Source organism: Pongo pygmaeus, chromosome 2, assembly GCF_028885625.2.
Source record: "Pongo pygmaeus isolate AG05252 chromosome 2, NHGRI_mPonPyg2-v2.0_pri, whole genome shotgun sequence".
Taxonomy (NCBI): Eukaryota; Metazoa; Chordata; class Mammalia; order Primates; family Hominidae; genus Pongo; species Pongo pygmaeus.
Window position 1 is genome coordinate 60,636,414 of NC_085930.1, and position 27,388 is coordinate 60,663,801.

General features: G+C 39.5%; 1 protein-coding gene across 1 annotated transcript in view; it reads left to right on the plus strand.

Annotated features, from left to right (window-relative positions):
* The window catches only part of KBTBD12 (kelch repeat and BTB domain containing 12), a 77,959-nt gene that overhangs the window by 31,658 nt on the left and 18,913 nt on the right, over positions 1-27,388 (plus strand). Inside the window, exon 5 of the mRNA XM_054480642.1 lies at positions 15,995-16,192. Coding sequence (XP_054336617.1) covers positions 15,995-16,192 — 198 coding nt within the window. The remainder of the gene's footprint in view (positions 1-15,994; positions 16,193-27,388) is intronic.

Genomic DNA, 27,388 nt, shown 5'->3' on the forward strand with positions numbered 1-27,388 from the left:
GATTCTGCCTTTCCTTGGTAAGTTAGAGCAAGGGACTGATTCCCTCAGTCCAATCAGGGCCTGGGATGGGCCAGGGTAAGTTGCAGCCTTAATAAGTCTCAGTCTTCTGTGCTTCGGCCCTGTTCCTTAAGCATGGGCCACTCTTCCCCGCCACTCCTGACTTTGGATGGTAAGCTGGAAGGATCTGTCTCCTCTATCCTGGAAGACTGTGGGGATTCTAAACAACTTCAGAATTGTTTAGCTTAGCTTTTTAGCCTCCCTGAACAACTTCAAAACCTGAGAGATCTCTTGAGATGGAGACCACATGTGTGTTTGTGGCAAGCCCCTCACTTAAGCCACACTTGGTCACCTATATACCATGCAGCTGTGAGATATTTCTCTCTGACCATTAAAAGTATTTGACCCAGAATCCAGATTGCCCCATTAATCAGTGCTTTTGAGGAGAAAGTTGGCCACGTGTTTGAGGTTCCTCTGTGCAGATCCTCTAGCTACCAATCTGTCACGACAGCCCCACACAACTGCCAAAAACCCCCCTGGTCTCTCTTTCCTTCACCAGGGTTCCTCTATCTGTGCCAAATCCAGTTCTTAGCCTTGGTCCAGAATCAGCAAATCCCTCAAGGGCAGAAAACAGCCTAGAAGAGGCTCTTCCCTCTCTAGAATGTTAGCTCATCTAGTCCTTACTGTTTCCGCACCTCTCCGATGCCTTTCAACATATGACTTTTCCATATATCCATGATCACTGCATTACGATCACTGGCCTTCCATGACATCTTATAAAGAAGTGGAAGAATGGTTATCATACTTGTTATGTTTTAGACACATTTCTTTTTGTATATTTGTTTTATAATTTTACAAAGGGAAACAGGAAAAGAATGGGACCTCAAAGAGGTTAAGTACCTTATTCAAACTGATGGTTGCTAAGTAGCATAGCAGTAATCGAAGCCGGTTATCTGACAACAAAACTTTTACCATGCGTTCCTTCCTGACCTCAAGATCATAGACTTTTGTCCTGCTGTTCCACTGAGGCCATTTCGGTGCCATCCTAAGCAGTTAGCAGAGGCCTTAGGGAGTCCTTAGTTCTGTCTTTACCTTGAGGAAGCTGAGGGTGGAGCCAGTAGCCCTGCTGAGTTATATATTGGTTGATGCTGGCCCCGTACTCTCTGGTACTCTTGCCTTCAGGATTTGGACTTCAGAATTACAGTGTTTCCTTATCTCTTGCCAAAGATCATAAACTAGACCCTCCCCCATGGGGTGGCTTAGGAAAACTGGTTCACATTATGTAAGCATATCATTCTGTGATGTTTTTCCATAACTGGAAGAGTGGGATAAAGCACAGACAAACCCAATCAAGATCAGCATCTCGTCTGTAAATGCTCATTTTGCAAAGGGGCCTTTCAAAGTACAGATGGCCCTCATGGTGGCAGTGAGAATCCCTGGTGTACCGGGAAAGCCTCCAGCTCTGGGCTAGGCTCCTGAGCCCATCTACAAAGTGTCTTCTTCCTCCCAGCAAGCAGGTGGACATTCAGTCACGTTTGTTAGATCCATTTACCTAAGATTATCTTATGAAATAGTTTGTACCCAAATTAGGATTTAATGGCAAAATCATCACAAAACAAGCAAAGACAGTGAAAGCGGAGGAAAGAGGGAACTAACTTATCAGCTGTAAAACTGACTAGAAATTTTCCTGCATTCAACCACTCTAGCTTAATACCTGTTTGGCATATAATAAGTGCTCAATAAATATTTCTGACAGAACACTAATGGGGTAAATTTTCCCTTCCTTGCCTGCAACCATAATTATATGAACATAATGGACACAGTTGCTGCATAGGTTAACCTCAAGAAAGCTGGCAGGGAAGACACACCAAACAGAAAGAATTCCATGCAATGATTGCTACTTACAGAGGCCTATACAAATCTAGGGGTTTGGAAAAGATGTCACAGAGAGATTGACTCTGAGCTTACTTCAAGAAGTTGGGGTTTGCCCAACAGAACAGTACAAGGAGAGAATTCTTGGTTGTTAACATACCAATTGCATGTCATGTTACCTGACGGTAGTTTTGAGTGTCAGAAACACCAGCTGCACAATGAAACAGTAGCAGGAGGTGAACCTGGAGAGCTAGACAAGAGCCAGCCCACAGACAGCTTCAAATGCCATGCTTTGGAATTCATAATTTATCTCTAAATGAGAGAGAGCCATTGAAGGATTTCAACAGTAAAGTGATGAAAGATTAGTGCTTATTGAAAGGACCAGACACCTCAATTCTACCTGCACACACCTTCAAGAGACTAAAAGGGATTGTCCTATTTGGAATTATTAAGTGTGGGGACTATGATTGTCCTAGAATTCACTCACTGCCCCAGGTATTTGCCCTAAATATAGCTCTTGAGTGGACAGATGGTCAAGAACTCCATTTCTGGTATCCTGAATTAACAGGCTCTGTAAGGCCCTGTCACAAAATCCAAGTTGTGAAACAGAATGGATGAAATTTTAAAGCTGAAGTAGCTAGGTCTTGAAATTCCTGCTCTCTAGAGACTAAGGGAGATAAGGCTGCTGCTCTTCTCTGTTCCTACATTTAGTCCCTGTTTTGTGGCTGTGTAAGCCAGGTGGTGAGCCAGAGAAGGCGAAGGAGTTGGAAACTGAAGGGGAAGGAGCTGGAAATCAAATTAGCTAATTTTGACCTCTGACTCAATAGCATTTTATAAATAGTTTTACAGGGTAATCACTAAATTATGACTTGGATGAAGGGTACATTCTTGTCTGCATTTTCTTTGTTCCCTCTCAGAGTATGAGAATTTAAGAGTTGGCTTTATAGTTTGACCCACTGGGTTTGAATAAGAATGTAATGTGACTTTTATTACTTTTTCAGTTTTTGAATTTTGTTCTTGAGTAATTTAACTTGACATAGTAATATTTGCAATATACATAAAAAATAAAATTACAAAACATGCCTTTGAGCTACAAAAGATGTAAAGGGAGGAAGAAAACACACATGCAGGGGAAAGAAGATATAGCATAGAAATTCAGAATTATCTCAGGGAGGGAAGTGAGAAGAAGGAGATAGAAGGGCCCTAGGCTAACGGAGAGGAACAAACATGCAGAGATTAATGGACGAAAATAGTTCTTAGGAACTAGATGAGTGAAAACAAGCAAAGTTTGGCCTCTCAGAATTGACGGGAGAAATAATTCAGTGGAAAGTAAGCCTTTTTAAATAATAGGTAAAATTCAATTAAGTAACATTGATGTCAAATAGACTAATAATGTCCATTGAAGAGATACTGAATTTTTTTTTATCATACTGTGATTTGACTCAACTAATACTTTGTTGCAGCAAAGAATACATTAAATATTATGCTGGGTGCTAAGGACCCAGAGATGAAAGACACGCTCTATGCCCAGAAGGAACTCAGGAACTAGGGCAAGACAGATCAACTATGCATATAGCTAAGTGCACATAGTGAAGGATCAGCTAACTCACTCCACAGGGAGGAATTAGTCAAATAAAGAAAAATGAGGCCGGGCACAGTGGCTCAATCCTATAATCCCAGCACTTTGGAAGGCTGAGGTGGGTGGATCACCTGAGGTCAGGAGTTCGAGACCAGCCTGGCCAGCATGGTGAAACCCTGTCTCTACTAAAAATACGAAAAGCCAGGCGTGGTGCCAGGTGCCTATAGTCCCAGCTACTCAGGAGGCTGAGGCAGGAGAATCACTTGAACATGGGAGGCGGAGGTTGCAGTGAGCCGAGATCGCACCATGCACTCCAGCCTAGGCAACAAGAGCAAAACTCCATCTTAAAAAGAAAGAAAAGAAAAATGAGAAAGTTGTTTGTACTTTACACCAGGAACAATATATATCAAAGCATGGTAGAGAAAGAGTAGGTTGAGTTACTTTAACGTTTTAATGTCTTCATTCTCTAATATTCGTGAATGAATCTTAATTTAGTCTATTTTTTGATTAAATGTCAATTATTGTTAAGAGATAAGACCACACTCAGTATATGAAACCACAAAAGCTGTATTTATTGATTACTTGGTGTAGGAATGGTTACTTGGTCAGAGATATTCTCATTGAACAAAGCAAACTGATGATTTTATATAGGATTGTGGGCAGGAGTTGAGTTTGGTTTAATATTGGTTACAAAGATGAGAGTGGATTGCTGTTCCTCAGAAGTGTGGATTATGTTTGTTCATTACTGAGGCAGGAAGGGGTCAGATCAGCCTTAGAAGAGGACTCAGTGGAGTGAGTCAGCCTCTGATTGGCTGCCTTCCAGAGTGTGAGGCTGTCTCTGACTGGTTGATTCCAGAGTCATGGTCACTGAAGCAAGTTGTCATTGATTGATTAATCAGGTTGAAAACCACTTCTGATGTTGACTTGTCATGGCTCGGGAACAATTAGTCTTTTCCCAGGAGCATGGAACTTTTTTGTATCCCACCCCTCCCTTTCTCATCTTCAAGCAGCAAGACAGACCATCAGGGATTGTCCTAATATTCACCACCATTGTTAATTTTGTCTTTAAATTATTCGTTGAAACATTTATTAGGACAGTGGCTCTGTAGATTTGAGACTCTGGATAAACATATCAGACTGTGCAACAAAGTATAACAAAGGTATTGCAAGAAGGGATTAGAGGGCAGTCTAAAGGCATGATGTAGATTTTCCAAGGTCTGACATACTCTTAAGTAGATAAGCTACCTTGACAGTTTGAGTTCTCAGTAGTATAAACACTGTCTTCCTGGCTTTGTTGGAAAACGAAAGGTTCTATATAGTTACATTTTCCCAACAATTCATGGCAGCACCTTTAAGTGGCTAAATCTGATTACATTTTTAACAAGGAAAAAAGTATCCCAAGTTATCACACTCTTCTTTGCCTTGTGAAAGAGTTCTTTGAAGGAAAATAATATTTTTTTGAAGAACTACTAAATTCTAGGTGATTTCATGTATTGTCTCAATTCTCACAATATCCTACAAAAGTAAATTCTTTATTTTTATTACACAAATATTGTGACTAAATCCAGGATTCAAACTCAAATCTGTCCAATTTTAAAGTTACAATGACTTTTTAAAATATCTCAGTCATTAAGAGCATCAAAAATTGTGCTTCTTTGTATGTAAGTGATGTCCATTGGCCACTGAGTAATGTAGTACTACTGTATTTGCTCCCTAAACTAGAAGGCCACAAATTACAGGGTTTCATGGGTTTTTTTCCTCTCCTTCCCACTGCTGTTGGTTACCATTTCTTTTCTTGTTGCTCTCTCCCTGTTATGTTACCAGATTGTACATACAAGATTATGCATCAATCATACATATAAATAGATTTTACATACGAGACTATATATGCAGGCAATTGTACATATGTTTAGATTACACATACAGTTAGGCCATTAGACCTTATGTCATTAACAATGTCTCCAGTTTTTTCAGAATAAAATTCAAGGTCTTTTATCACAGCACCAATACTCAGACACTTGTTTTACATTGCTCAGGGTTTTCACTTGTGTTCTAAGCACTGGCAATTGTCTGATTTCCTGTTAAATGAGGAGTTACTGTAACAGGCAGCATCTAACCACCATAGGGAAAGATTTAGGCAAGCAGGATAATCGGACTCATTTGGTTAATGGCCCTTGCCTTTACCTTATTACATTTTTTATAAATTTTCTGAGTAAATCTCATGTGTACAAAGGTTTCCCAGATGTCTTCTTTAACAGAAATAAGCCATAGAAAGGAAAGGTCCTTCTGCAGACCAATCTTATCTCTGCAACTTAATAGCACCATGTGATTTCGAGCAAGTTGCTGAATTTTGCTAAATCTGTTTTCTTTATTCATAAAATAAGGATGATAATAATACATTAACTCATGCAGTTGTTGCAAAGCTTAAGAGAGTATTATGCCAAATGCTGAACACTGTGCTTGGCATATGAGAAGTGCTCAACAGATGAGAGTTATAACAATAATTATTGCTTATAATAAGTGGCAAGGAGTCCACTATGCTTTAGTGTCCTAATAATGTTCAGCCCGTCATCTTATTGTTAGTGCCCTGCCAGGCCCAAACGAGGAGATATACTGAGATGAGGTCATTCTGTCCTCATGCGTTGGGAGTCAAAGGACTGAGTCTTTCTACTTTCTTCATTTCCTCCTATTGTAAATATGCGCTAATGACATACTTACTGCACATTCACACAGCCTGCTTTTCTGTATGGAGCCAGGTACACATTTTCATGTAAGGAATTCTTTGAAAATATTGTCCAGAATATATTCTTCTAATAGAAATTAAAGATGAAAACATTATACTACTGGACATTGTGGCTAGCACTGACCCTGGAGGTTTGCTTTGAGTTGTAAAGATTTTAGAATATGGACTTCAGTTAAAACCTATGCTGAATTTTTCTTGTGTAAATGTTTGTCTTTAAAAAGTGTGTTGTCACAGATACCATGAATAATTTGAATTTAGATGAAAACAGCTTCTGGAATTATGGCAAACTAGACAAGGGGCATATTAGTCATATACTGGATAGTTTTTCCTGGAAATCTATAAATTGCCTTCTTAACATAAAAATAAAGGAATAGATATGGCCAGATTGCTCAAGTCACTCCATTGCTCATGTGGTTACATGTGCATTTTGTCAGCTTTGCCACACTGTAATTGGCTCTTCTGTTGGATAACTTCCTAGAAAGCCTAAAATAATTTAGTCTATATAAGTCTCATGAGTCAATGATACCCTAAGTGGAAACACAGGTATTTAAAACCAGCCAGCTTTCCTTTTGACTTTTTTTTTCCTGAGGCCCTTCTCAGGAACGTAACTATTTTTGTTAGGAAGTGCAGAAAGGAGTGGTCTGTTGTTTAATGACGGAACCACTGACATGCAGGAGGAGACCAAAGGGAAGGTGCCTTAGTTCTAAGGAAAAATCTTTTGTCATTTGTACAGTGAAAGCTCATTATAAGAGCTAGTTAAGCTTCTTTAATCCAAAATACATCCTAATTGCCTAAAAAGGTAGTCCAGAAATTTTAGGTTAATATATCTTATTGCTGTAGAAAATATTAATGCCTTGTTTTCAAGGTTTTAAATCCTTGAAAACATAAAATAATCCATATTATTTTATGAATAATAAAGTAGAAAATGAATCAAATACAGACTCCTATTAGTAAAATTTGGGGGAAGGTAGAACATTCTAGGTTCAACCTCATTGAAATCTCATTATGAGTCCTTGGTGAATGCTTCTGTTAAAAATTCTGATTTAAATATGGTACCAGGGGCTCTCTCTTAGAAAAGAAGTTTGCATGTAAGATAAACTGGCAAGCATTTTAGATCTCATACTATTAGTTATGCTCTAGAATAAATTATGCTTCCTTCTGAAATGAAAATGTATATTCATGAATATGCTTTGGATTTCCATCAAGTGTTCTTAAAATGTCAAATTGCATTCAAAAGTTGCTTCAGCTTGATGGGTCAGGCAAAATCAAATATAGAAAGTGAGGCCAGAATCTATTTATGGAGGCAGTAGACCTTTCACACGTGGCCCTAGCCTGCCCCTGCAGCCTCAGCTCCTCCTGCCACTCCTCCATCCCACAAAGCCTAGCACCAGCCACAGGGACTGGGGGTCACTTCCTGAACATGCTTTCCTCCTGTGCCTTTGTTTACCCTGTTCCCTTTGCATGTAGGGTCTAACTCAATATCCTCAAAGTCTGGCAAAAATCCCATCTCCTTGTAGTGGTTTATGTAATCCTTTGGTCAGAACAAACGGCATGCTGCTTTGCCAGTCGCTGCCTTTGTCACACTATACTCAGACTGTCTAAGGGACAAGACGTTGTTTTACTCATCTGTGTCTCCTCTGAAAGCCAGCCCAGGGCCTGGCTTTATGTTATAGATGCTCAGTAAGTATTTGTTTACCGAATTGCATTTTCACATCTCTGTAACCTGTCCTATTCTTCTATCATGTAAAATGCCACAGAAATTATCAAAGTTTTACAGGTCTTATGGAGAATGTTTTGAAATAGGGACTTTTCATTTCCCTGTCTAGGGAGACAGCTAATGTTGATTCTTCCCACATAGCTAATGTCCCAAACTATCAATGTTTTCTCCAGGAAACCATTTTGTGCCTCATTGGTTTACTGAAAACATAACAGCACTGTCCAAGTCTGACTCTCAGCTTGAATGCCATTAAAGAGTAATGAAGGGAAAAATTGCATAAAAGGTTCAAATTATTACAGTAAATGCATTTCAAAGATAATTTTAATGGTGAATTAGTTTGTGAAATAAGAGGACCAAGCTTCGTTGTGGTAAGATTTTACCCTTTTCTTTTGATAAAATTCTAAGCAATTTTTAAAAAGTGTAAGTCTCAAATTACCTAGGTTGCCTACTAAAATGGCAGATTCCTGGCCCTCACTATTGGCAGATTCAGAGTCAGTAAGTCTAAAATGAAACCTAGGAATCTGAATTGTAGGAAATATAGAGGCAATTCTGGTGTGAAAAAAAATCACAGGATTGCACTTTGAAAAACACAGATGTTCTGAGGAAAGTGGAAAGGTAATATCATATTAATGGACATATTATATGCTCAAAATATTTGCTAAGCATAGGTTACATAAGCCAGGCCCTGGGCTGGCTTTTAGAAGAGATACAGATGAATAAGGCAATATCTCTTCCTCTAAACAGCATCACTGTGTACTTGAATATTCTAGGAAGCTGGATAAAGTTACTTGGTCAAAGTGTCCTGGCACTGATAAGCCAGAATAGGCTGTCAGTTATGTTCTGCTCTAATTGCAAGAGTGTTCTGGGCTTAGATATACATTTCATACATTCATGATGAACAAGGAAAGAAATTCTTTACCATGGCCAAAGAAGTCAGACAGGATATTCCTCATGCCTCCTTGTTCTGAAAAAAGACTTGGATTTAGAGATTCAGTAGCTCTGAGCTGGAGTGAATGGCTCATTATGTTTTTGCTATAAGTATCTATAAAATATATTTCCAGTTAAGCATATGAGGGGTTTTAAACCTTTATTATCTGGCACCCTCAATGAATAACTCGGAAATAAGTACTCTAAAAGACCAAAGTTTACCTGTGGCTCCCAAATTGCAACTTAGCTATAGTAATTTTTATCATTGATATCCCACAAGTTCACAGAGAGTTAGCATTCTATATATTATTTGACAGTGAGTTAGAAATTACACTTTATTCCATCAGTGTGTAATTATAATCCTGTATTGTATATGTTTTCATATTTGTCCTTTATTTCCCAGCAGACTCTGAGTATCTTATGGACAAAAAAAAAAAAAAATCCTCAGACTTGTTATTCTATGACACCCAGTACAAACATGAGTGGGTATCCAAAATATACTTTTAGATTGCTTAAATTAACTACAAGTTTAAAATGTGTTTGATTCTGAAATTAGAATGTTTAGAAGCTTCTACAGTGTGAAAGCCCCACAGGACAGTAGCCATGTTACTGCGGGTGGATGAGAAATATCCTAGGAGAATGCTGTCTCAGGCTCTGATCTACTAGTGTGTGTCTGCAGGAAAGCTTAATGTTACAGAGGCAAAGAGTTGTACGACTATACAATCTGTGCTTTGCTTTTATGAAAAAGAGGTAAATTGTTAAAGAAAAAAAACATGCCAATAACAAGGATTTGTTTAAGAAAGCAAATCTTAGGCATGTCTTTGTGCAGCTTAATGTGTAGAACCATCTATATCCATGGCATATTATAAACAGCAGATCATTTTGTTACTCCTGAGTCCTTAAGAAAATGTTCCACTATATTTGGTATCTTCAGTTCACTAAGGCAGAGAAGAACGTAATACATATGTTAAAACAGTATAAAGAGTTGAAATGGAAAATTTTTGTGCTTTAAAGAGGAAAATATCGATTACCAAAAAACTGTCATTTGGAGTAAAATGTACTATCTTTCTTCGTTTATCCTAACTCATACATGTGCTCAATATTTTTATCACTCCCTTCCTCTGCCATTTCTTGGGTAAATATGGACATGAGCACAAACTATCATTTTCTGTAAATCCTTTCACTTAGACACAAGATAAATATGCCAAAGACTTACTATAATATTTTTTTCTTTAATATTTATTTCACAAATACTGTCAAGCATCCTTTAGAAGATATTGTGCTTAGCACCTCAGGGAAGATAAAGATGTAGACCTTGCCTTCAAGGACTTATAAAATTTTGTGTCTCTTTCACTTCTAAGCTATGGAATAGGTTTGACTAATAGCTCTTTGCAGGACCACTTCATAGAAATACTAGTATTAGGCAGGAAAATCTGGGGGAAAAAATGAGCCCAATAACAGACAGCAGTCATTTTTCTCAGGATCTGAGATTAGATTCCTATATTCTTAAGAAGATGACTTTCATAATCAGCCAACTTTTAGCTCTTTGGATTTAGGACTTGCCATATTCTGAAAAGCCAGTTATCACTTTCTGTTTTGACCACTCCCCCAACCCCCACCAAAAAAAAAAAAAAGTATAAGAAAAAAAGATACCTAGGACATGAGTAAGGAGCTGACCCACCCATGCATCCCGTTCAGTGTTTGTGTCTTCACTGTCTGTACCCAGTGTAGAAAGTGTTGGGGATACAGATGTGATTAGACATCTGCCCTCAAGGGACTTACAGTCTCATCTAACAAGGAGGCATATAGGGAGATAAATTAGAGCAATGTATTTTCATAGGAACCTTGATTTCTGTTCAGGACAGCGGAAGCCAAAAAAGAGGGAATGGCCAGTTCTGTGTAGAGACATGAAAGGCTTTGTGAGAGGTTGAAGGTGGAGCTGAGCCTTGAAAGAGGAGCAGGGGTTTGCCAAGTTGAGGAGCAGAAGAGGCCATTCTAGGCAGAGAGATCAGCCCAAGCCTAGGCCTAGAGACAAACAGCCTCCCTTATTTGGGGAATGGTTGAGTGTTCTGGAGCCTCAGGTGCAGGGGCGGTGCAGGAGGGAGAAGGGCAGACCAGGCATGTGAGGAGTTAGGAGCAGCTGGGTCACCAAGACTTGGTGTCTGTAGGGGAGGGGATGGGTATGGGAGGCACTGAGGAGGTACAGTCAGCAGAGTCGGTGACTGCTGAGAGGAGGGCTGTGGTGACATTCATCTGCAGCTGGCACCTCTAGCCTGCTGTGGCATCTATGGGCCATCCCCTAAGCTCACTCCCACCCACCACGTCCAGGCTCTACCCTCTGTGCTCTCCCCTTACTGGCCCAGGCTTTAGACCTGCTGGGACCCCTGCAGGACAAACTGGTGGTGGGATGGAGGAGAGACAAGGAAAAGATGGGCCCAGGGTTTGAAAGGCCCAGACTCGACTGAAAATCCACTAAGACCCAGTGCTGGGTTGACACAAAAGCCCAGGGATCACTCAGGATCAGATGGGACAGCATTGTGTAATTGCGGCTTATTTGGCACTCAGGGCCCAGCTCCAGAACGTTCTATTAAACCATCTATATATTCACTCAGAAGTTATCAGATAATTCCAACACTTGATTTTTCCCTCCAAAATGAAGCAAAATCAAGCTGTAACAAATGGAACTTGGTCTTCCCCTTGAAGCTCTTTTATTTGATTTTCATAGTCATCTGTGTGGGGTAGCAAACAAAAAGCAGACAGATGATTGTGTTTTCCTGGCCTGGCAAGAAAAGGCTGGTCAAGGGCCATGAAGGCCAGCAGATAGAGAGAATGGAGAATGGCCACAGTACATGGGGGCCCAGCAGCCCTGTTCTGTGAGCCCAGGCCCCCTATTGATGAGCACTGCACAGTATCAACCAGAATCCGGTAGAAGGCAGGTAAGCAGCTGTCAGCCTTGTACTGAAGGGCTTCATTCTGAAAATACCCAACAGCCTCCAGTGTTAGACTTTAGAAAGTGGCAAGAAGCTAGGTTCATGTTTTCTAGGGTTTTAGGCACCAAAGCTAGAATTCTGATACGAGGTTGGAAAAAAATCAGAGAGCTGACAACTTGTGTGAGAATGAAACAAATCATCACAAGCATTATATTAGCGGTGAATAAATCATGTCTGACATGTGAGTCAGAAAGTAGCCCATCCACTCAGATATATGGGCCAGTTTAACTCCTAGAAGCCTATGGATTGCAAAATCCTTTTCTATTGTTATGTCCACCAACAGCTCCTACCTCTCTCAAACATTTATGACCAAATGAGTTACTCTAAGTCATGTCAGGGAGCTTTTCCCTCCACCTGAAGCCTGAGAGGAAGGCTCTGCCCATTCCTCAGCTCTTTGGCCTTCTGAATCTCTCTATCCAACCCCGAAAGAAACTATTAAGGACAATTTGACCATACAGTTAGTAAACTATCAATTATAGACATAGCAAATAATTAAATTGAGAGTAATCAAAGGTAGGATTTCAGCAACTTTAATAAACACCGGTTACTCATGCAACATCCTAGAACATGAAAGAGAATGAGAGTTAACATTTGGGTGCCTCCTGCATGCTAGCCATTTGGTTTACACATCGTGCGTGAGAATAGGTATTAAAGGAAAATTCCTGTGGCAATACTTGTGAATAGGTATACAACAAATGGGAGTTCCCCCTTACCCTTCTCCACCTTTACATGGTTGCCTAATAAGTGAATCTTTGCAACAGGTTATGGAATTGCTGTCATTATCCTTAATTTACTGATGAGAAAAGGCTGAGATAAATTAAATTGACCAACTTTGTCTAGCTAGTAAATGGTGACACAGGATAGGGACCTGGGTCTGTGTGTTTCCAAGGTCCACATGCTTTTTCCAAGGCACATGGGTGCCGACAATAGTAAATATATGTATAATTTTCCCCTAAGACTGGTTTAGCATGACAGGCAACTTTGGGAGCTTATCTGAAGAATTACAAACCCCCCCTTCCTGTTCTGGATCAAACCAGGGGAAAATAGAATAAGCCTGCCATCTTGAGGTGACCCTGCAGGCAGAGGACATTGGTAGCAAGCACCGCTGCATTCAAGGGCAACTTGGGCAGCGAGTACCACGCCCCTCTGCCTCAGCCAGCTCCCTGCCAGGCTTTGTGTGGGAGGAGAGGTTCACTCCTGCACCCCCCAGAAAGGAGAGAATCTAAAATAGCCACACACACAAGAAAGAGGGAGTCTTTATAGAAATGATAAAGAAGAGAGGCAGGCATTTTCCTCTTCTATAATTTCCCCCTTTCCACTATGCACACACCAAAAAATATAAATAAATAAAAACCAGGGTATATATTTTGCATTTGAGGTCCATTTGGATATGACTTGCAAATGTAATTTCTATTCATTTGTCTGTTTTTGAATAAAGAAAAGTCATGCTCAGAGGTTCGTATAAATTAAAGATATGGAGGTATCTCATTGAAATTCTACAGATGTGCTGATCCTACCCCAGGACACCTCTCATCAAAAGATTTCTCTTGTAGTGCTGGTGCTGACTTATTAATGAAGATCATGCTTTCATTTGATTATTTACCTAATCAGGATTCACCTTCAGTTTAAGCTCATTAAGTCTGCTGCTAATAGAGTGTACTTGATGGTGGAATTACATCCAAGTGAGACAGAGAATGTGTTGAGGCATTAATGGTCAGAAACAGACAGAGCACCCTGTAAGCTCATGTCACCCCTTGAGTGGAGCGTGTGAACTGCCTGCCAACCGAATAGAAAGGGCTAGTTTTGTAGAGTTAGGGCTGAACATTATAATTAAATACACTTGGTAACAGAGCATCAAAAGTGACAACACACTAATTATTGCAAAAATCAAGAGAATAATACCCATTCTGTATATGCGTCATGTTGGGGAAGTCTTCTAATGGGCTTTTATGTGTAACTTGTGAGCTAGATTCAGGATGCTGGTTGCTCCGTGTACCCTAACCCAACTCCAGTGACTCGCATTTGACCTCTTTGCTTCCACTTGCTGGTCTTCTGGAGGAGTTGTAATACAAACCAGCCTAGTAACATTTCTCCTGGATCTCACAAAAACAGACAACTAGATCATCTTACTCTTACCTTATGGGTGGTTGCTCGTTTCAGCTCTTATGGTTAAATCTTCTTCTTTAAGTCCTTCTTGCCCTACAAATAGGAAACTCCACTTTTTGTTAGGCTGAGAAAACTCTCGCTACCACAGTGCCACATTGAAAGAGGGCCCAGGAACAGCAGAGCTGCGCCGTTAACTGAGGCCAGTGTGTCCCCTCCTTGGAAATGCTGCAGCTCAGACTTGGCACTGTAATGGGCTAAATTATTTATCCAGTTGGATAAGAGAGAAGGCAGCTAAGAGCCTTCTGAGTTAGTTTATAGCCTCAGTCCCTGGATTCAAACTGAGACAGGAAACAAGCCAGTTTACATCAGCGAAGAAAAAAGAAGACTTTTCCTTCAAAGTGCTCTTCCATCAGCTTTTATGCCTGGCATAAGCCCCAACCATGGTGAAAATAAGCTGTTCCCATTAATCTTCTTGGATTCATTGAGTACTGTGTGGCAGGCCCTGTGATATAAAAGATGCAGAATAGTGGCCTTTGCCCCCAATAGCACACTCACTTGGACAGGCAGGGAAAGCACATGCAAAATTAAGCTTCTCATTCTTCATTCCATACACAGTGTGTCAGGCACTGGGCTAGGTACTGGGGATGCAATATGGAAAACGACAGGCCAGTGAGCAAGATAGGAAAGCAGGTGATGGTGAAAATACCACCTGACTGATGCAGTGATGGGCAAAGGGTGTAAAATGACACTGAGAGAAGACAGGCCAGGAGACACATGAGATTAATTTCTCAGTAAGTGATCCATATAGTAAAAGCTATGAGATCAAAGCAGAGTTCTTAATTTTGGTTTTGAGATCGCTGTCAACAACATACTCCAGTATCAGTCACCACCCCACATATGCAGTTTGCGCAGTGACTCTTCCAGGACCCTCTCTATGTGAAGGAGAGCTGGTTTACCTGAGACCAGTGCTTTATAGGCTTTTTGATTAGTCACACAGACCAGGCTGTGAGTCTGGATAGAATGAGGTCATCGATGAGAGGCGTGTCTGTAAACACAGGCATGTCCCTCCTTCCGGGGGGTTTACCTCAGTCTCAGGAGCCATCCTTCAGATCAGGAAATATGGCCCTGACCTTGATGGCCTTCCAGTGTGGACTTGCGAGGGGAAAACAAAAGCAGTGCATAGACATGTGTTTCTTGTAACAGTGGATAGGAAATTTGTATACAATTATTTTTCCAATAGAGAATTGTACTTAAAGTCATGACTCTCTAAGTGTTATTTATATCCCTTGTTACAGTCCCTGGACTTCTAAATCTCATTTTTATCTCTTTTAAGACACCTGTCTTGATGTCCTCTACTTTATTTATTTGCAAACATGGCCTTTTCCATCCCATTAATTTCTTAAGAGCAGGAAACATGCTTTATGCATCTTTCAGAACTCCTTATTATAACTTAACACATTGCCTTACATATAATAGGCACTTAATAATTATCTGATGAATGAACTATATCATCCAAAACTGGAAGATGCACTGGGCATTTGGGTTTGGGCTGTTCCTGAAATTTACCAAAGAATAGTCCTTCCCTAGTTGGGAAAGATCATGCAACTTAGGAAGAGAGGGAGAAACCAGCTTGCAATGATAAGGGATGGGAAGAACACGCTCCTAGCTAGCCACATCGGCAAAAGCATTGCTAACCATCAACAGCAAGGCGGATGTCAAAGTCGGGTTACCTTTACTTTCGACCCTGAAATTCTTATTATAAAGGGGATGCTCATGATGTGAACCAGCATTGGATATTGTAGAATATAAGCCAGTGGTGGACTGAGTCTCATGCATGATCACAAACAAGGGGAACACTATGAATAAAAATGACATTGAATGTGGCTATGGAGTACACAGTAGACATCACTATTGCTTAGAAGTTGTCTTCAAGATAGCACCTGGCAAGAAAGAGAAAAGTTACAGTCCCATAAACCTTTGATACAAACCATGCAGGGGGCGGTGCTGTCCACAATTGAGTTTCAGTTCCTGATCCTCTCATTTCTCCACATCATTCTCTGCAGGTGGCATTGGCTGTGTAGGTCGAGACAAGGGCCAGGTTCGAAAATGCCTTGACGTGGTGGAGATCTACAACCCAGATGGGGACTTTTGGCGAGAGGGCCCTCCCATGCCAAGTCCCCTCCTCTCACTCCGCACCAATTCCACCAATGCAGGGGCAGTGGATGGGAAACTCTATGTCTGCGGGGGATTCCATGGAGCAGGTATGGGTCCAGTTTTAAACATTTTGTTACCTCCTTTGGTGTTGATTTGACCTTCTTTAACTGATCCAATCACCACTAATATTCCTGAGAGCAACGTGAGCACAGCAAAATCATAGCTTTTAGAGTCAGGGACCCTGTGCAAAACCTCTGGGCGTGGGTTTCACATGGACAAAGTGAAGCTGGCACATCCATAGGCTGCCGTAAGAATTAAATGGAATCTAGTTTACAGCCATACCACCCTGAACACACCCGGTCTCACCTGATCTTGGAAACTAAGCAGGGTCGGTCCTGGTTAGTACTTGGGTGGTAGAATTAAAAGGGAATCTAGTTTGTACAGTATCTAGCACATAGCAGACACTCACTATATAGTAGTTGAATATGAAGAGAAAAGAAACGGGAGAGGTAGCCTAATGACTATGGTGAGACTAAAGGAGAGATTTTAAAATGGGAAGAGTAGATGAAAGTGGAGTACTGATCAGAAGTGTTGGGTTTTATCTCATCAAGACTCAGAAAACTCTCTTATTCCTACCCCATGACTACCACTTGAAATAAATGGCTTGAAAGCATTTCTAAAATAATACCTAATGCATGTATTTATCACTAAACTTGTTTTCCATATATCTAATTGTACCATCACTGCATTCTACAGTATGGATTTATAATTTTTTAATGTAACAATGAGATTCTAAACTATACATAAATCTAGTAGGCACATGCCTCCAAAGTTTGATAAGTGGCATAAGTAAATACGGCAGAATGCAGTTATATTAAAAATGACTAACTGTTGAATTATATTCTCACTAACAAACACAAGGCCAGTACATACCCATGAAACATGTGCCTCAAGAGCACTTAGAATTTTGGAAGAATGCCAGGTTAAAGTAAAGCCGATACTGCAGCAAAGCAGAGCCTTTTGCAAGCCTGCATTCACTCTTTAAGCACATGATATGTTAAAGAATAAGATGGTGGCTGGGCGCGGTGGCTCACACCTGTAATCCCAGCACTTTGGGAGGCCGAGGCAGGCAGACCACAAGGTCAGGAGATTGAGACCATCCTGGCCAACATGGTGAAACCCTGTCTCTACTTAAAAAAAAAAAATACAAAAATTAGCTGGGTGTGGTGGTGCATGCCTGTAATCCCAGCTACTCGGGAGGCTGAGGCAGGAGAATTGCTTGAACCAGGGAGTCGGAGGTTGCAGCGAGCCAAGATCGTGCCACTACACTCCAGCCTGGCAACAGAGCGAGACTCCATCTCAAAAAAAAGAAAAAAAAAAAAAGAAAGAAAGAAAGAAAAAGAATTTGTGGATGAAAATAATATACTGTCTGAAATTTGTTTTAATCTATTCTAGCAAATATTGTTTTTAATGGCAAGAGGTGGTAAGAATACATTGAAAGTTGCCATAATAAAAACTTTACTTTTTCTTTCTCTATTTGCTCTTCAAAACATTTTTCAAAGAAGTTTTTAAAAAATTGTTTTAATCTCTTTTACATTAAACATTACATGCCATGCTTGGGTAAAGATTGTAATCTATCATAGTAGTAAGAAACCTGGCCCAGCAAGGAATCCTAATAGGGGCCCCTTGCTCAAGCCCTGTGTGTAAGAAGGGAGCTGAGGAGCCAGGAGGGAGAGCCCTGGTGCTGTGCCCACTCATGTGGCAGGGCTGTCCTCCAGCTTGCTTACATGAGCACCTCCCATATTCTGGCCTTTGGCTTTCTCTTGACCAGAAAAGAAGGACAGAGAATCCGAGGATTAGCCTCCAGAGGGATGGGTGGTTATTCGCGTCTAAGGATCTAGAAGACATTCTGTTTTGTCTTGCTTCTTTATCTTTCTTTATATAATATTGAATTAGAGAATTGATATCCTCCAGTTTTTCAAGCATGTCAAATAAACTCATACTGTGAGCTAACCTCTCTTCTTGGTACTATTAATATAATGGACTGGTAATGCTTTCAGCCAAAGGGACTTACTATATGAGCTCTCAAAGTCCATTTTAATTATTTGTTTCTAAGATGGTAGATTGTTTGGGATTCGCTGAATGAATTATCACTGGGATGTTATACAAAATAGAACAATTGTATAATAACATGCCTATTATGATCTAGAGATCTCATCAGACCTAAAACAGACACTAAATGTTTTCTCCCTGTGTGACACAGACCTACTTGTCTCATTTATTTTTTCAGAAAACCACAGTTGAGAAAGTAATCTCTTTTAATATACTTAATTCAATAAAAATATATTGAAATTTATTGTGAACAGGTATTTGGGATACAATCGAGATTTTCAACATTTGATGGGAAAGACAGATGGATAAACATGTAATAAACATAGTAATTTGTTTTTGGTTAAAATAGTAGGTTGAACACCTCTATTTTGTCTTCAAGCCCCACTAAAATGACAGTAAGTGGAATAAACACAGACAAAGAGAAGAGAGAGGAAAATAGCAACAACAATTTGGAAGCTAAAAAGCAGATGTATGAGAAAGTGTAATCCTAACTGGCAACAGAAAAAACAAAAAACAAACAAAACCCCTGATTTGTAACCTGGAACCCCAGATAATCTCAGGAGTTGGCAACAAAAGGTAACTCTGGACATTGAAATGAAAATGATACTGAAAAAATGAAGATTAGCTGAAAGACAGGAAGACCCCTAATTTCCTGCCCTACTCTTGATAGTGAGACAAAGACCTTTCACCCTGACAAAGGCTGAGGTTGAGGACAAGAGTTAAGGTCAGGCATCCAGTAATTTAAAAAGAGATTGAGTGGAAGGTTGCATATTGAACATTGAGGTCCTCAGCCTCCTTCCCTCCCTGACTCCCAGAATATGCACAGCCATACTCTCTCAGCAAGAGATTGGGAGGTTCTTCTCTGTGGGTCTGACCAGCCCCCAACTAAGGCAAAGCCAGATTACCCTGTAGAGAATCTCACAGAAAAAGTCTTTTATGGTATCCCACTCTTAAAGATGAACAAACAACTAAGGATCACCGAACATCTGAGGAAGTGCATAGATGAAAGATAGAAAGCAAACTGGAGGAAACAGAGGCTATGCCAGGAGAGGTGTCCTCAGAGAGATGAGAGAAAATGTTGCATCAATAGAACGGGAAAAGGATATTTAAAACATTTCTTGGAAATTAAAAAACATAGCAGAAATTAAATCTACAATGGAAAATTTGGAAAATGTAGTAGAGGAAACTTCTCACAAAGCAGAACAAAAAGCAATTATATGGAAAATTAGAGAAAGAGAAATTGAGGCCAAGAGGTCCAACATTTGAATAATAGGAGTTGGTCAATGGCTTAAACAGAGAAAACAGAGGGAAATAAATTATCCATGAAGTAAATTAAAAATTTTTCCCCAAACTGAAGTCATCAGATTGAAAGGATATACAAATGCCAAGGACAAAGGATGAAAAGTGACCCAAACTAGGGCATATCATTGTGACATTACAGAACACTGGGGAAAAAATAAAAGGTTGTAAAAGTTCCTAAAGAGAAAAAACAATAGTTTTACACAAAGTGCCAAGAATCAGACTTCTGAATGATGACATTGGGAGCTAGAAGAAAACGAAGCAAATGCTATCTAAATTTCTATGGGAAAATTACTTTCCACCTAGGATTCTGTGCCTGCTGAACTATTAAATGTGAGGGCACATTTTCAGACATACAGTGCCTCCAAAATTTTTTCTCCTGTGTGCCCTTTTATCAGGACATGCTTCACCAAAAATGAACATATAAACCAAAAAAGATAGATGTGGGACCCAAGAACAGAATTAAACGTAATAGAGAGAAAAGGAAATCAGTGGAGGATATTGAGGGGAGATTCAAGAAGCTGCACAGCAGGCCGAAAGAGTGGCCAGAATAGAATGGAGCCGGTCAAAGGGCTCTGTGAGAGATGCCTTCAAGATTCCAACATTTGGAGAAGAACAATGAAAACTAGCAAAAATAAAATGAGAGAAAACAGTAAGTCGTGCAGAAAAGGAAAAGTATGCCACACAGTCCATCTGTGAATAGCATTTATAACAATATCATAATAAACATACTCGATACTGAGCTGACCAAAACTATGCCTTAACTGTACTGGAAAATGTGGAAACAGACCACAGGTAGATAGGGTAGGAATGTGAGAGAAAACCAAGTCCGCATTCTTCACAGTGGAAGTCAAGAGTTAATGCCTTCATCTGACAAAGCAAGAGGCATAAGTAATACAAAAAGTGTTGTTTATGGAGACCATGGTCAGTGCCAGCAGAATCAGCCGGAGTGGGGAGAGAAGCAGTGAATGGGGAGCAGGTCAGGGAACAACTGTTTTTAAGGAATAAGACTTGTAAAGCAGCTATTTAAATCAAGCAAATGTGCAACTAATAAAACAAAGCCTAAATTTAAAATATGTAAATATAGTGCATATAGTAGAAGAATAACAAGAGAGTATTAAGAAAAATATGAACAAGTGAGTCTTTTGGGAGATAATTTTCCATGGGTCTTAAGTGTTTCTGCATGTCTTATGAGCAGAGGTACTGACTGCTTTTGTTCTGGACTATTTCTTCAAGCATCTTTGATAGCATACAGCCTTAGAAGATATAGTAAGTATCTCCATAGCAAAGAGCAGACATGCTCACTGGTCATTATGAAAAATTCAGGTTCCCTAAGCTCAGCATTTCTCTACAGTAATGCAACCCATTGATTGTACAGGTGTCAGCTGGCACTCTTCATATTGCCCTGTGAGAATAAGTCAAAAAACTGGCATAATAACTGGCATAAAAATGCTGATATACTAGTTGCTACTATTGCTATAACACTGTCTTTCATCTCTGACCCAGAAGTCTTATGTCTTCTATTAGCATCCATGAAACTGTAGCAAGCTTACTTATAAAATCCCAGACTCTTTGCAGTTCTTGACAGAGTCCTGGGACTCACCAGGAGGCTTTGTTGTCCACCTCCAACACAGAATGAGGGAGCCAGTATTGTGTTTCAAAAAGGTCAGAGCTCATAACACCAATCCTTCACAAACTCTTACAAAATATACAAGAGGGAACAATTCCAAACTCATTATTTGAGGCCAGTGTTATTCTGATACCAAAACTAGGCAAAGACATTGCAGGAAAACTATAGGTTAGTAACCTTTATGAATATAGATGCAAAAATCTACAACAGAATACTAGCAAACTGAATCCAGCAACATGCAAAAAGAATTATACACCATGTTCGAGAAGGATTTATCCCAGAAATGAAAAGTTGGCTTACCATTTGAAAATGAATCAATGTGTGGGAGGAGGGAGCGCATCAGGAAGAATAGCTAATGGATGCTGTGCTTAATACCTAGGTGATGGGTTGATCTGTGCAGCACACCACCATGGCACACGTTTGCCTATGTAACAAACTTGCACATCCTGCATATATACCTTGGAACTTAAAATAAAAGTTGAAGGAAAAAAAAAGAAAACGAATCAATGTAATACGCCATATTAGTAGAATAAAGGGAAAAAACAGGATTATTATCTCAATAGATGCAAAGAAAAAAAATAGATGCACCCTTCCATGATATAGATACTTAACAAACTGGAAATAGAAAGTAACTTCCTCAGCCTGATAAACGTATTTATGAAAAATCTACAGCTAACATCATACTTAATGGTAAAAGACTGAAAGCGTTCCCCCTAAAATCAGGAGCAAGACATGAATGCCTACTCTTGCCACTTCTATTCAGCATTATACTGGAGGTTCTAATCAGTAAAATTACGAAAGAAAAAGAAATATAAAGCATCCATATTGGAAAGTAATAACTAATTGCATATGACATAATCATTTTTTTAGAAAATCTTAAGGTATTATTTTAAAAAGCTACTAGAGCAACAAGGGTGCAGGACATAAGACCATATGCCAAAAAAACTGTATTTCTATACACTTACAATGAACAATTAAAAAATGAAATTAAGAAAACAATTATATTTACAATATCATCAAAAAGAATAAAATACTTAGAAGTAAATTTAACAAAAAAGTACAGGATTTGTACACTGAAAACTGCAAGACATCATTAAAAGGAATTAAAATTCTATATAAATGGTAAGATATTATATAAAAAATTGATAGGATGATCCTAAAATCTATATGGAAATGTAAGAGACCCAGAAAAGCCAAAATGATCTTGTAAAAGAACAAAGATCAAAGACCCACACTTCCTAATTCCGAAGCTTTACTTCAAAGCTCTAATAGTCAAGACCATGTGGTACCGGCATAATGATAGACAAAACATATTGATCAGTAGAATAGACTTGAGAGTTCAGAAATAATCCCTCCATTTCAGTCAACTGATTTTCAACAAGGCTGCCAAGACAAGTCAGTGAGGAAAGGATCCTTTTTCAACAAATGGTGCAGGAATAATTGGATATCCACATGCAAAATAATGAAGTTGGAATCCTACTCACACCATGTACAAAAAGGAACCCAAAGTAGATTAAAAACCTAAACATACAACCTAAAACTGTAAAATTCTTAGAAGAAAATGTAGGCATAAATCTTGAATTAGGTGATGATTTCTTAGAAATGCCAAAAGCACACATACCAAAAAAAAAAAAGATAGATTGTACATCAAAAATCAAAACGTTTGTGCTTCAAAGAGCAACAACAAGAATATGAAAAGACAACCCACAGGATGAGAGAAAATAATTGCAAATCATATCTGGTAAGAGACTTGTATCTAAAATACATAAAGAAATCTTATAACTCAATAATAAAAAGATAACGTGTTTTTAATGGACAAAGGAACAGAATAGACATTTGTCCAGTGAATATAAACAGATGATCTAGTGCTCAACGTCATTAGCCATTAAGGAAATGCAAATCTAAACCATGATGAGATACACTTCATACCCACAAGGATGACTACAATCAAAAAAAGATAGATAATAACAAGTGTTGACAAGGTTTGGAGAAATCAAAACTACCATATGTTGCTGGTGATAATATAAAATAATGCAGCTGCTCTGGAGAAGTCTGGCAGCTCCTCAAGAGGTTAACACAGAGTTGCCATAAGATGCAGCAATCCCACTCCTAGGTATATATCCAAGAGAATTGAAAATGTATGCCCACCCTTGTACATGAATGTTCACAGCAGCAGCATTCGTCTCAGCCAAAAAGTGGAAACAACCCAAGTGTCCATCCACAGATGGACAGATAAGTAAAATACACAAATAAGTAAAATACCGTCTATTTAAACAGTGGACTATCATTTGGCAATAAAAAGGAATGAAATACTAACAGATGCTACAACATAGATGAACCTTGAAAGCATTATGCTAAGTGAAAGAAGGCAATCACAAAAGACCACATATCACATGATTCAATTTATATGAAATGTCCAGAAAAGGCAGATGGTTAGAGGCAGAAAGTAGATTTGTGATTGCCAGAAACTGGAGAAAGGGTGAATGGGTAGTGACTGCTAATGGGCAGAGGATTTATTCTGGGAGTGATGAAAATGTTCTGAAATTAGATAGTGGTGATGGTTGCACAACTCTGTGAATATACTAAAAAACCATTTTATTATACATTTTCAAGGGGTGAATTTTATGATATATGAACTATACCTCAATAAAGCTGTTGTTAAAGTGAAAAAGTCAGAACTCTTTCTCTTATCTCCTCACAGTAATCAGCTTGGTGTTTGACACTAATGAGGAGAATTAAGCTGAACTGCCCATGGTGAGGGTGCTTGGAGGCAGGTTCCTTGAGTGAAAGAGGCAGAAATGGCCTATTCCGAGACAGAATTAGGCTTCCTGAGACAGAGAAGACAGTGGTGGCAGATGACACCTAGTGGCAGGAAAGTATTCCCTGCTATAAGAACATCCAAGGGATGACAACACTGTGGCCTTAGGTACCTGCAAAAGATTCCTGTGGTTGGCACGCAGAAATCCTGCCTTTTAAGGGACCCTGTGGGCTTGGACAGAGGGCATCTTGGTGATAATCATAATGAACTGAATACCAAAGAGCCACTCTCATGTTTTCTAGCTCAAGTGTGCCCTCAGGATTCTTGTATATCTCACAAAGAGGAGTTGCTCCCAGAGGGCTCCGCCTTCTCCCTGCTGACAAAGCCCCCACTTTGGCTCTTGTTCTAGCTGTTGGCCCTTTGAGACTCAACTGCATATTCCTGCCAGGCTCTGGTTTCTGTCTGTTTCCCCGAACTCTGGTGCAGGGTCCCTTCATTCCCTACTATGGCAGCCCATCGGTACACACTTGTTTGCCACCTGCAGCTGTCTTCCCTTCCTCCAGGATGGCAGGGGAGCTCAGAGAGCAGGCTGAGGGAGCAGGGAGGCCTCCTGTTTCTCCACTTCAACTCTACACTGGCTGCCAGTGGGACCCGCTGTGGGCAGGGGGATTTCTTCCCAGAGTCCAGGCTAAGTTCTTTCTGCCTTCAACCCATCTGAACCATTTTCATCATCTTCTTTGGCTAACTTCTAGGGGACCCAAACAACATTTTCACCTTAGTACCAGCCCCTCCAAATCTTCCTTCCTTCACCCAGGACTGGAAAGGCTCTCTACCTCCTCTATTTGTCCAGCAAGAACTTCCCTCAAATCACCCCTCTGCCTCCTCTAGTTTAGCCTTGTGGCACAGTCTTAATGGTGAAAAGCCCATCGAGGACAAATCTGAATCATCAGAAAGAGAAAATGCACTGGGAAGTACTTCAAAAATGAATTCTTTTACTAACCAACGCAGATTAAAATTGACAGCTGACAGTTACCTGGTTACCCCGTGCTAGGGAAAATTCTAAGCACTTTGCATGTGTTAATTTATTTGATTCTCTCAACAGCCTGCAACTATTATTTCCCTTATTTTAAAGGTGCAGAAACTGAAGCCATCTAAAGAAGTCAAACAGAGGGTTAATGTTGAATTTGGGTTCAAAGTTAGATAGTCTGGCCCCAAAGTCTACATTTTTAGCAGTAGGCTAAACTGTCTCTCCATACCAGACAAATCAAATGAGAATATTTGCTTATGGGACCTGGGCATCAATATTTTTTAAAAGTCTTCAGATTTTTCTAACACGCAGTCAGGGTTAAGAGCCACTGCACTGGCTGATGTCTGTTGGGTTTTCATTCAACAAACCTTTATTGAATGCCTTTCTAGGTAGTAAGCCCATGTTAAACCCCAAAGATACACATACAAACATGTTTGGTTCCAGCCCTAACAGAGCTCATTGAGGGCAAAATAAGGAATTTGCTGTATTGTTGGATGATAGACTCAGCTAGCTGCTTAGAATGTAGTTGTGCTTCTTCAAGAAATAGCTGATTCTAGGTTTGGAGCACAGAAATTGCAAGGTAAGGTTTGGATATCCTGTTACACCAGAAAGCAGGTACATTGTCAAAGACTTAAGGGAGTCATGAAAAGACAGAGAAACCAGCCTAAAAGGGCAGTCACTGGCCAGATTTAAAATAATTCAAACATCGAAAATCATAATTGACTATAATTGACTGAAACACATTGAATCAAAAGCCAGGTAATGAATGTAGAAGTCATGATAGAAGGATAGCCAAGATTCTAATTTGTATAATAGTTGGTTCAGTCAGAAATCATCAATGGATGCTAAAAAGCATAGGTTGAAAGGTTGTAAAGAACAGGATAGTCACATGGCACTGAAGATGTATTACCTGATAAATCACAGACTAATTACAACATGAAAAATATGTACTTTTATAATGGAGAAATTGGATGGTCACCACTGTAACCAAATAATCATCATTAATAATGATATAATTTGATAGTATTTGCTTCCTATATCATTCAGTATAGAGTCTTCTCATGTCCCCACCACCACCAAAATACTTAACTTGTGTCTAATCAAACCTCTACATTTTACCTCCAGTTTATAGGAAATAGAGGAAGAACAAAGTAAACAACCCTATGAGGAGATAGGTGAATTCAGCATGTGGGACATTCTACGAGAAAACTGACCCTAACTCAAAAAAATTAATGTCACGGGGGAAAAAACTCAAGATGGGGGCCTTCCTAAATGAAAGGAGACCAGAGAGACATGATAATAAAGTATAATGTGTGAAGGTTGGTTGGATGATGGTTTGAAAATAACAGCTATTTAGTTATTCTGGGGACAACTGGGGAAATTAGAATATGAACAGGATTTTATTCAATTTTATAGAATTAATGTTATTTTTTCTTAGGTATGATAATGGTTTGTAATTATGTAAAGGAATTTCCTCATCCTTAGAAGAAGTATGCTGAGTATTTAAGAGTGAAGTATTATGCCTGTAATTGATTTTTCAAGGTTTCAGAAAAAAAAAAAGTATGTGTGTGTATGGGGTGGGGACATAAAGCTAATAAGGCAAAATGCTAACTATTATTGACTCTAGATGCAGAATACGCCGATATTCAGTGTACTATTCTTTCACCTTTTCTGTGTGTTTGAAATTTCTCAAAATAAAAAACTGATAAAAGAACAAAGCTTTGGTAGACACTAGCTATGGTGGCCACTATGCTACAAGTCTGTTTTTATCCTAGTACTAATGACTAGAGAGAAAAAGATGGTATGATGGAAGTGGTTTGTTTTACCTTTGGCATCTCCATGCCCCCCAGCCCCACCCTGGAGAAATTGTACTGAACTTATGATATCCTGGAGGAGAGTTACTATTTTCATTTTCAACTTCATATCTGTCCTACAATATATACCATATACCCATACATACACACACTGTCTATATCATATATATACAAAACATTTCTATTTCCACAAGGAATGGAGACATTTTACAGAACCGGCATAGACAGAATAAAACTAAAAACATGCTTAGCAGTAAGTGCAGAGGGCAATTATATCAGCAAACCTAAGCTAAGAAACATTTCCAGAATTTGGCCCAGCTTCCTAGTCACCAAAGCAAAGAAAGAAAACTGATGTCTGCACAGCAAAAGAAACTACCATCAGAGTGAACAGGCAACCTACAAAATGGGAGAAAATTTTCTCAACCTACTCATCTGACAAAGGGCTAATATCCAGAATCTACAATGAACTCCAACAAATTTACAAGAAAAAAACAAACAACCCCATCAAAAAGTGGGCGAAGGACATGAACAGACACTTCTCAAAAGAAGACATTTATGCAGCCAAAAAACACACGAAAAAATGCTCACCATCACTGGCCATCAGAGAAATGCAAATCAAAACCACAATGAGATACCATCTCACACCAGTTAGAATGGCAATCA